Source organism: Callorhinus ursinus, unplaced genomic scaffold, assembly GCF_003265705.2.
Source record: "Callorhinus ursinus isolate GAN/ISIS: 27379988/994484 unplaced genomic scaffold, GSC_fseal_2.0 scaffold4, whole genome shotgun sequence".
NCBI lineage: Eukaryota > Metazoa > Chordata > Mammalia > Carnivora > Otariidae > Callorhinus > Callorhinus ursinus.
Window position 1 is genome coordinate 16,175,484 of NW_027397066.1, and position 11,649 is coordinate 16,187,132.

At 44.0% G+C, this 11,649-nt stretch overlaps 1 protein-coding gene across 2 annotated transcripts in view; it reads left to right on the forward strand.

The window, feature by feature from the left end:
• The window catches only part of SLIT2 (slit guidance ligand 2), a 360,710-nt gene extending 355,756 nt beyond the window's left edge, over nucleotides 1–4,954 (forward strand). For both annotated transcript variants that reach the window (XM_025887763.2, XM_025887764.2), the window contains 3 exons: nucleotides 1,361–1,652; nucleotides 1,888–2,099; nucleotides 3,192–4,954. In XM_025887763.2, coding sequence (XP_025743548.1) covers nucleotides 1,361–1,652; nucleotides 1,888–2,099; nucleotides 3,192–3,433 — 746 coding nt within the window. In that variant the 3' untranslated portion in view covers nucleotides 3,434–4,954. The remainder of the gene's footprint in view (nucleotides 1–1,360; nucleotides 1,653–1,887; nucleotides 2,100–3,191) is intronic.
• Nucleotides 4,955–11,649: the final 6,695 nt, after the last annotated feature.

Below are 11,649 nucleotides of genomic sequence, written 5' to 3' on the forward strand. Positions count from 1 at the left end.
TGGTGGTTTTTTGTATATCTGCCTGTCTGGTGTTGATGCTGCTAGAACCCAAACATGGCTCCTTTGAATAGAGAAAGTGATACTGCCAGAAGGCAGGCCCCATCATTGCTGAGGGTCCCAGTCTTTAGAATCAACCAGCCAACCCTCTGGAGAGTGAGAACGGAGTCTTCCCCAGCCTGTACCCTCCAGCCAGTAGCTCAGAGCCCAGGCAGAGCGAGGCGGTAAGCGCCAGGGGCAATCATCAGCCACCCTGAAGGCCTCTGGCTCCCTCCCCTTACCCCACTACAGTCTGGATGTTTGCCTGGGGTAGGATCCTATCCAGGAACTATTTCAGGGTCTGGCTTAGGCCATGGAAAGATTCCTCAGTTTTGCCAAATGAAGGTTACCAGATGACTGTCACCAGTGGAACTTATATATGCAAAGACTGCAAATTCTGTTTTTGGAGGAATTTCTTTTGTATTCCTGATTTCTTGGCATATGAACGTTTCACTCTCAATTAGCAAGAAAATGAAAATGACGTGAATGAGGTGCTGCCATGATAGGAAGCATGGGTGAGCTTCTCAGACGCCAACCAGCACCGCTGGGCTCAGGATGTTGCCGGTGGTGAGCCGGATTGGTTGCCAGCTTAGAATTTGGCAGGGCTGGTGTGAAAGGTCACTGTGAACCCAGATCTCACCCCCTCAGACTGGATGGACGGAACCATGACCCTAGAGATTGCGAGGCTCACTCATCCGCTGATCTGCAGCCTGGTCTTATTGGGTGACATTGAGCATGTCGCCTCAGGTATCACTGCGCTTTCTGGAGCTCGGCTTCCAGGGCGTGTGTCCGGGCTGAAGAGGTGGCTGGAGAGAGGAGGGAGCCCAGATTTCTCCCCAATTCCTGATATTGCCTCTAGCTACAGTAGGTCTGCTTTCAGGTTTTATACATTGATGCCTCCGTGTAAGGTTTTATTTGGAACAAATGTGAAAAATTAAGAGACTGGCCGCCAATGAACTTAGTTCTTTATTCTAGCTGTGCATTAGAATTGCCTGGAGCATCTTCCAAAAATCAAATGCAAACAAAGAACCAGCCGTCTCTTCTCCCTTCCCCCACGCTGCCCAGATAACCCGATGAAGTAGGTCTGGGTGGAGGTTCCAAGTTCAGTATTTCTCCGATGATCTCCGGTGATTCTAACGTGCAGCCAGGTGGAGGGAGAACCACAGGCCTGGAAGCTGATGATCTCTGGTTGTCCTAAAGGAGTGTCACCCTGACTGCCACCTTGCTGGCAGAGCTCAAAGGGTCTGGCCGGTGGGGGCCAATTGCTGAGGATCTCCCCCCCGCAACCAAAGAGCCGAACCTCTGACCCGGTGTCCCTCCGCAGGTATGCCAGGCAAGAACAACGTGGCCGCGGCACTGCGCCAGGCTCCCGGGCAGAACGGAACCAGCTTCCACGGCTGCCTCCGCAACCTCTACATCAACAGCGAGCTGCAGGACTTCCGCAAGGTGCCCATGCAGACCGGCATTCTGCCCGGCTGTGAGCCGTGCCACAAGAAGGTGTGCGCGCACGGCACGTGCCGGCCCAGCAGCCAGTCGGGCTTCACCTGTGAGTGCGAGGAAGGCTGGACTGGGCCCCTCTGTGACCAGAGGACCAATGACCCCTGTCTTGGAAATAAGTGAGTTCGAGCTGCACACATACACATATACCCCAGCCCTCAAAACAAAAGCCAGGAAGGGAGGGAAAGAGGGACAGAGGAAGAAGGGAAGGAGACGAGGGGGAGGGGAGAGAGAGAGAAGAGAAGGAAGTCAGCCCCTTGGACCAACTCCTTCCTACTCCTTCCATCACCCTTCCTCCATTCTTACTCCCTCTGCCTAATGCACGTGCATTCTTGCCTTCCTCCTCCACTGTAGATGTGTGCACGGCACCTGCTTGCCCATCAATGCGTTCTCCTACAGCTGTAAGTGTCTGGAGGGCCACGGGGGTGTGCTCTGTGATGAAGAGGAGGATCTGTTTAACCCCTGCCAGGCGATCAAGTGCAAGCATGGGAACTGCAGGCTCTCGGGACTGGGGCAGCCCTACTGTGAATGCAGCAGTGGATACACCGGAGACGGCTGTGACCGAGGTAAGCCGACCGACCTGGGCACCACCCTTTGAAGCAAGAGCCCCCCCCCCCCCCGCCATCTTTGAAAAGAGAGAGAAAGGGAGACAGACACACAGAGGAGTGATATGAGGAACACCGGGTCTAGGCAGGGCCTATAGTTGCGGCCGTTGATTGATTTCCCAGCGGCAGGAAGGCACCAGATGTGAAATGTCCTCAACCTCCACAGCCGGAATTGACACGGCCTTCAGTGATGTGCCGTGAAAAAATACTCCTTTTTACCTTTTGGTGCAGCACATTTACTTCCCTGCCTTCTTTCCTTTACCTGCCATCTGCATCCATTTATATAATTAATTCATCCCTGGCACAGAGAAGAGGCAGCTCATAATTCTGCTCTAGGTTTAAGACAAAGTCACCTTTGACCTTACAGTCAACTGATTGATCACAGCGCCGCGTGCAGGTGAGAGGGATGGAAACGTGCCGACTTGCGGGCCCACCTTTCTCCTTCTCCCCTGTCTGCGTGACCAGAAGGCGCCTCGCCCCCAGCTGGCAGGCCTTGCGGTCCGCGTGTCGGAGGGCCGAGGCCAGAGCAACGTGCCCGTGGGAGCTGTGAGCACATGTCTTTTTGAACTGGTTCATACCAGGGTAATTTATGAAGTTAGTGGAATGTTACTTGTATTAAGTAACAGATTGAATGATATTAAACCCCAGGTCTAATAAATTAAATTGCACACTCTCTGAAACGGCTCCTTGTGGTAAATGAAACCAGCTGTTAGTAGTGTAAAAACAGAAGACGTGCATTTCTGCAATAAAGGAAAAGATTTAGGAATCCAATTTTCTTGTCAGTCCAACAGCATAGTATTTATAGTCCACAGCAATAGTATTCACTTTGCAGAAAATAAAGGCCACCCCAACAACAACAACAAAAAGTATCTTTCAAGGGAACAGCAAGCTGGGTCACCCGCCCATTATATGGAGTATAAGCAGGCCCATGACAATCACGCTTACCCATGGCAAAGACAGCACCTCCTGAACCGGCTTGTGGACCCACAGCCCCTTTGTCGGGGACTCATAGCGACTGCCCTCAAAGTGCTTGTGCTTCCTGTTCTTTTCTAGAAATCTCTTGTCGAGGGGAGCGGATACGAGATTATTACCAAAAGCAGCAGGGCTATGCCGCTTGCCAGACAACCAAGAAGGTGTCCCGGTTGGAATGCAGAGGTGGGTGTGCGGGAGGGCAGTGCTGCGGACCTCTGAGGAGCAAGCGGCGGAAATACTCTTTCGAATGCACTGATGGGTCTTCGTTTGTGGATGAGGTCGAGAAGGTGGTGAAGTGTGGTTGTTCCAGGTGTGCCTCCTAATCGTGCCCCTGGCACCTTGTGTCTTTGGGGAATGTTGTCTACTTCTCAACCGCGGTGGACTCATTTATGCTTCATAGTGGAAATATTTGAAATATATTGTAAAATACAGAACAGACTTATTTTTATTATGAGAATAAAGACTTTTTTTTTTTTCTGCATTCTGGAAAAAAAAAAAATGCTTGACCTAACGCTTCCCCGGTGAGAGAGAAGTAGGAAGAGAGAGAGAACCCGGAGGCCTCGGCCCACGGGTGGGAAGCGTTGCGACGCGAATTCATCTTTGCAACATGCTGAAGACGAGGGAGAGCCGAGCTCCTGTGTGCTGCGTGACATCAGCACCCAGACCGTAAAGCCCCTGTGGCCTCGTGCCCGTCTCTGGGGCTGACGAGGACACACCGAGCACCTGTGTGGGATTGAGGATGGTTGAGGATGCAAGGTGGAGGAGTGGAACTCGAGAATTCACCGAACACGCGGTTGAGAAATATTCGGTGCAAAACAGTGTCCTTGAAGACCTGGGTTCTGTTCACGAGAGGGTTGGGAGAGCTAACCTAACAGGTGTATCTTCTTTTTAAACGTCAGCATGTTAGCAGAAGCAGCACACAAAAGTGTTTATCTACCGTTTTCCAGTATTAATTTTTTTGTAATATAAATGATAAAGGAGATGATAAAGAACCGATAGATTATTGATAAATAGTAATAATATGAATTTTTGTTTCTATGAGTTCAAAACAGCCCTATACAGTATGCAGTTCCAATGAGAAATATTTATTGTATCAAAGGACATTGTACTTAACATGGTAGGCCATTCTTTTACTGTTTCTCAATGCTTTAATATATATTAATTTATAATTGTCCTGATATTTTTGTATATTTTTCAAACTTAAAAATCAGGATTGGGGTGGGAGGGGTTGGCCATAGTACTAACATAGGCTGTTATATTGGGATAAATATGTGTTGATCGGTTTGTTTACCCTGACATCTGACCACTGGTGTCACCGACCTACTGGCCTCATTCAGGACACCTACAGAGAGTATGTAAAGTCTATGCGTGAGACGGTCTTTGTACAGAAAGAAGGGGCCAGCCCCTCTGCAGCGTGTCCTCCCAGAACAGAAATGGTGTGTAGCAATCGACACTAGAAAAGTAGATATTTTACAAATTAATATTTCCTTGACATTTTTTGCCCTTTTATCAGGGGCGGGGGGGGGGGGCAGAGAGAAAAGGCTGTAATGTCAAGAACTGTGATTTTCTTTTTCCAAACAATAAAGCTCCTTTATTACCTTAATGTTCCCATGTTAACGTTTGCTGCTAAATTACAATGTAGAATTGATAATGATTTATAGAGGACTGTGCTCTTCCCTTATGAAAATCCCAGGGTACCCTGTGAAGATGCAGCTGTTCCTTTCCAAAAACTTTTTTTATGCAGAAAATTAGATGTACATGTATAATTCAGTGTGCTTTGTCTTTCTCCAGACTAATATCAGTTATACTACTGATGTTTGTAAATTAAACAGATATTTACTTCACTAACAGCTTGGTGATTTTCTTAGAAAGTACAAAATATTTAGAGTCCCTCCTTAAGAATCTCTTCCTCAAAGTGATACAGAATGGACAGGGAAGAAAACCTGTATCCTGTTGTTGACAGAAATTGTTTTATGATTAGCATATTGTTGGACCGGGGGACTTTGGAATGGCCACATTGAAAGAGGTGGATAGAACACATCCTTTGCCATGAAAAAAGTACATATCCCACTAATTTCTTCCAAAAAAAATTATAAGGTGAAGTCTAACTAAACTACAAATGGTATTTTTGTTTTTGTTCTTCTTTCCCCTCAATTAGAACCAGATGGAAAACAATGAAAGACAAAGAGTGCCTTTCTCCACAAGCACTGGAGGCAAGGCTTAGAACAGGGAAAGAGCATGAATATTATTACTTAAGCACCGTGCCGGAACTTCTTCATTTTCCTATAAGGAAATCCTGCACATGCGCACACATATGCACACACGCGCACAGATGCCCGTTTATTCATTTTTGCTTAAAATGTCTGTATTTTCATTGTATAAATATAGGGTCTTGGTAAAACATTTATTTATTCCCACTGTTTGTTTCATTTCTTTCCAAGGACTGGGAATCACTCATTAAACAAAGAAACATCTGCAAAGATAACAGGAGTTAGATCTGTGTTTATAGGTATGTGTTATCTCAAGAGCCACTACTTTCGAGGGCTTATTATATTCCAGGCACTGTGACAAGGGCTTTATATGAAATAGCTCACTCTTCTCTCACTATGCACCTATGGGATGATTGGGATCCCATTTTGACACAGGCGTAAAGAGCTCGAAGACAGAAGAGCTGCATTCACCACGGGGTCCATATTCAGGGGATAGAGGGGGGCATCCTCTACCACGGGACTTTTAAACCCTGAACCTAATTTCCACAGCACAATTATTCTCCCTACCGATCGTGTCAATTGAAGTGGTCGAGATTAGAGATGTTTGGTTTTCTGTTTGTGTTTTTTAAGGAAAAAAAAGTGAAGTCTTAGTAGTTTCCTGACTGTATCCTTTCTCATTCCTGCTTCTAAGGGCACAAAACAGAATTATGATTGCCTGGGATTTGGGCTGAGTTAGCAAGTTTCTTAGGGGATCGTTTACCTCGTGATGAGACTGCATTCGGTACAGGAGCCCTCCTTTGAGAAAATCCAGTAGCCAAATAATTACTAGCAAATGAGACAAATTAAGGGCACTTATGCATGTTATAAAAAGCTCCACACTTATAAAGCCTTGACCATAGGATTCCTTTAAATAAGAAACTAATCTAGAGCATTTCCAACAGAATTCAATAGGTTAAAACAAAAAACATTTTGCCCATTTCAGAATCAAAGCTGTTACACACAACAATGGATGTTTGTAATCTGAAAAGATTAAGTGATTAAACATCCCTAATATGTTTACTTTAAATTCTCACATGAGTTGAGGCACCATCAGGGGATTTGACATGTGTTCATTGAATAATAACTATCTCAATCTTTGGAATTTGTGCTCACCCTACCTTTCCTGAAATTATTTCTAAGCAATGATACACTAACCTCAGTTTTAGAATTGCTCTGAGCATTCTGGTTTTTGTTTGTTTGGTTTTTTTTTTTTTTTTTTGGTTTTTTTGTATGGTTTGCTTTGTCAGCAGCAGCTCTTTCTAGAGAAATGATTGAAAGAAATACTGTTGAAATTGATTCAGGTCTTACAGATCTTGACCATTATGGAGTCCTCTACTCCACAGAGTGACCATTATATCAAAACTAATGTTTGTTAAAGGATATAAGCTATAAAAATATGTGAAGCTTCATATAAAGCTTTTTATAAAACCGATAAAACTATATAAAATACATAAGCTATATTCATTCTTAATCCCCTCTATATACTCAAAAGTCATTTGACAACACATTTTTATGATTTTATCTCCTATCATGTGCAAGAAACTATACTAAACTTTCGATACATAGTTCAGACAAACCAGGCATCACTTCTGCCATCTTAGAGCTCACGGCTCTCTGTGCACTTCGAGTTGAGGCTAAAGTGAGTAACAAATATTATACAAAGGACCAAACTACTTATAATTTCAGATTGTGGTTAAGTGCCCTGATGGAAATTACGAGATACTAGAAAAGCAGAGCAGAGGAATCCAATTAAATACATATCGGGAGGTCAGTGAATGACTCTGTGAGGAAGCAATGAACAATAAAGTAGGATCCAGAATAGAGACTGATGGAAATATGTGAGGGTGTCAAAGCTGGAGGTCAATGCAGAGACAGCAACCTGTGTCTAAGCCTGAGGAGGGAAGGAACTCCTATGTGATTAAGGAAACAAAAGAAGTTCATGTGGCCAGAGTGAGGCATAGATTACTCTTCTGTGTATAATACAACACAGGCAATTTTCTGTCTTCATTAACTCACCTTTAATAGTCTGTATTTTTCTTGTGATCATCTGTTTGCAGTGATCTTTCAAAATCAACAAAAATGGATTTCCATTTTAAAACAGCAAGTAGTTAGTTTTGTTTAATGCGGTTCCTCAACTTCCAAATGAAATAGCTCTGAAGACACAAAGAATATGAATACTTAAAATAGCACTGAAAATTAAGAATAATATTCCTGGAATCTCCAAGGAATTTTCATGAATTCAAAAGTGGATGAGGCTAGATTGAAAGAAACAACTGCTGGCCAACCCATGGTTGGAGACTCGTGTGCATTCCTTTCTCTGTACACCAACACCAAAGACTCAGGAAATGAGTCAACAGGAAAATCATCAAAAAAATATTCGTGCATTTAGGTGCCACTTTGTGAGTTTGCCAGAGGTCTGTGCCTCCAACCAAGGAGGTAAAATCTTCCTTCAACTATTAGGATGTTCCACTTCCTGTCAAAGAAACGAAAACAGTGCAAGAAATACTAGAAGACCAGTTGTGTTGTACCGAATATTGAGAGATGTAGTCTCTGTAAATAAATTATTGTAGATGTGGACTGAGCCTGGAAGAGCCACAGTAGTAATGCTTGCTTAGAATGGTATGGAGGGGGCGCCTGGGTGGGACAGTCAGTTAAGCGTCCCAACTCTTGGTTTCGGCTCAGGTTGTGATCTCGGGGTCATGAGATTGAGACCCATGTAGGGCTCTGCACTCAGCATGGAGTCCACTTGAGATGCTCTCTCCTTCCCGCTCATGTTCTCGCTCTCTCTCTTTCTCTAAAATAAATAAATCTTAAAAAAAAAAAAAAAAAAAAGTGGTATGGAAAGAGGGAAGTACCTTACCGATTCAGAAGACCAGAGAAAAGTTGCATTATATTGACTCACTATTAAGCTAATAAAATGGTGAAAATTTACAGGCCATATTTGGGGATGAGGTCTACAAAGTTCAGAAAACTTTAGTGGGCAATGGTAGTCTATGAAGATTATCTCAGTAGGAGAATTGTTCACACATGTGTTATAGGAATTTTAGTTGATAGCATGATATAAAGTGAATTGTTCAGGTGGCTATTTCTTAAGTCTGAAAAGAAGGTAAAAGCCGAGAATAGGAAAAGAAAGAAAAACAATGGCAAATGAATCAGAAAAGACAGAAGAGACTGCACTGTTACGGTGGAAGAATTAACAATTCACGATGACACCGGGCATGTTTGGCAAGGAAGAAGGGGAAGTCCAGTATACCTCCTTGTTTTGAGCTTCTCTATTTCTTGTTTCTAAAGCACAAGAATTGAAGTCTGGGTGTATTCGCAGCAGAGTTCGGGTGCCTGCATGAGGCTAGAAACAGACGAGTGGCTGCTTGGGAAGCCCCAGCTTTCCACCCTCAACCCATCTTCCTGTCTGCTGAATGAAACCAATACATTCCTCCAGATGGTGTCTTTAATGTCTTTAAAGATCTTAGATATGTTCAATCAACTCCATTTATAGGATAAAATCCAAACTCTTCACTACGGTGTTCCAGATTCCCCACAAAGGGATATTTTCAAGCCTACAATATAGGCTGTGAAATGGACAAAATGGTAGGAAAGGATATTTTAAAGTATTTACTTTATTTTTAAGATTTTATTTGACAGAGAGCACAAGCAGGGGGAGCAGCAGAGGGAGAGGGAGAAGCAGGCTTCCCGCTGAGCTGAGCAGGGAGCCCAACACGGGGCTCGATCTGAGGACCCTGAGCATCATGACCTGAGCCAAAGGCAGATGCTTAACCGACTGAGCCACCCAGGTGCCCCAGGAAAGGATATTTTTAAACAAATCATGGACTGAGATGTCTAAAACCATAGATGTAGGATTTATCCACACGGAAGTGTTAATTGAAGCCCAGACAATAGATAAGTAGATTTAGACCCAATAGAATGAACTTGACTGCAGGAATAAGATTCATCTTTCGACAATGCTGACATCTCTAGGACACCTTGGACCCAGAATGGAGACGAAGAAAGAGCAGTTTTAATAACGGAATGATAAGGTAATAGCTGGATAGCCGGGGGTTAGGAATGGAATTTATGAGCTAATATGATGCCCTCTCACTAAGTCTGATAGCAAAAGAAGAGGAGAGTCAGAATAGCAACTGGAAGAGTTGCTGAGGTCCTAAGGTTTGCATTCAATGGGTCAGTAAGTGTCAGTTTATCCCCTGTAGTCACAGCTTGTGAAGGTGTGGGGCAACCACTGGAGACATGTCCTAGAGGGACTACCGAGGCCCGAGCTGGAAAAGTAAACTGGGTCATCAATTACATGAGCTGGTTGAACAATGGGAGGTAAAAGGTGGGGCCCAGCTACAGGGAGGTTGAGGAAGCAGGATGCCCAAGAGCAAGAAACCACAAAATCATCCAGAACAAAGGCAGTAATATAGTATATGCAATAATTATTTTCCAAATGAATGTCTCTGCCTCCCTCCTCTTTCTCCCACATAAGGGGAAACAGAGGACACTTACAAGTGTTAACTGTGTCCACAGATACAAAATTCAGCAGAGTGGAGGCATTGTCATCCTGCCTTTGGAGCTAGCTTTGTCTTTGTGTCAATGTGTGGGCGGCTGAGTTTGGATTCCAAAGAAAATCAGACACAAAAAAGCACATACACAAAACGAAGGAGTGGGAGAAACAACCACAGAGACAGTCATCTACAAAAACTTGCCATCATTAATCTTCCTTCCCTTCTCGAAGTGGCTGGAATTATTTTCAGGGTGTTCACTTAGATCGTGGCAGAGAGATTAAGTGACTTGCCCAAGGTCACACAATCCAGCTCTGACTACAACCATAATGCAATATTGATTTCACTGAAATTGATAGGCAACGTCGGTGGACGGCCTCATGAGGTAATGCTAGAGGAATGAGTATGTCTCAAGGGGAGTTATTTTGTTTTTTTGTTTTTTTTTTAATGCCCATGAAGAGCACTCAACTATAAAATCTTCTTCATTATCTCTCTCCTTGGGTAAAGGAAGATAAATAATACTTTTAACTGCAGTTTTCTTCCAGGAACTGAGACTGGTCAGACAGAATGAGTTTTGTGCGGCTGCTTGCGTACTTCTGGTCATCGCTCCAGTCAGGTGTGCCTTGATAGAGTGGGCTGACGGGGAGCAATTGAATCCTGTTGCAAAGATAGTCGGACAGGATCGAACATGCCTGAGTCCAGCTGTATCAGCTGCAAAGTCACAGCCTTGGACTCATTCCAGGTCTCAAGGTATTCTTTGTAAGGAAATTAAAAAAAAAAAAAAAAGGACTTGGAAAAAAACTGGAGAGGAACTTCTCTTTGAATGGACTCGTCTGATAACATCTCTGTCCACCGTCTTGGAGGCCTGCATTATCCCCAAAAGGAGAGAGATGCACATCTGTGAATTTCCCCATCTCGCAGTTACCTGATCCTACTTGGTTTCTGCTTGCAATATTACCATTCAATTACCTTGACCACCAGTTCTTGCTTTCAATTACATCTCCACATTGATTTTTTTTTTCATTCCTATTATTCCTACATTCGCTACAATTCTTCTCTTCTGATGCCTGGCAGCTCCCTTTTGGAGCTGTGAAAGGAGCAGGAACACGTTTCTGAATGGCGCGCGCAATACTCTGATTAGGAAATAGATCTCTTATCATTTGGCAAACAAAAGCATGGTGGTCTCATAGCTCAGGAAAGGAAGTGGAAATCCCTGTATCTCTGTCTCCTCATTTAACCTTCTTTTCCTTTTTTGTCCTTTCTTCTAAATGCTTCTCTATTTTAGAATATTAACATGGGATCGTCCCAAGAGAAAAGCGAGCCTGAGAACAGAGTTGGGAGTGTAGCAATTGACATCACAGCTGCGATCAAACTGAAGGACACTCACCAGCCGAGCACATGCAGGAGGCAAGAGGATCAGTCAGTTCTGTTCAGTCAGACCTGGAGCTGTTCCTTGGAGCCCTGATGCACACACACACACACACACACACACACACACACACACCATAATTTCCTAGAACAAAACTTCACTTACACACTCACTAATTCCAAAGTCAGAATCAATTAAGGAAAGCCCTATGATATCTTGTCACCTGAGCCTTGTGCCCCAGCTAAAGAACCTGCATTTGCAGATCATTTGAAGGGCCCAACTCACAGACTGGATGACACGTCAGTTCCTGAGCTGAGGGAGACAACCAGGACTCCAGAAATCTCATCCTCCCTCACATAGGAATAAAGGTAAAATTCCTCAAGGAATAAAGGTATTAAATTCCTTGAGGAATTGGTGGAGGTCCA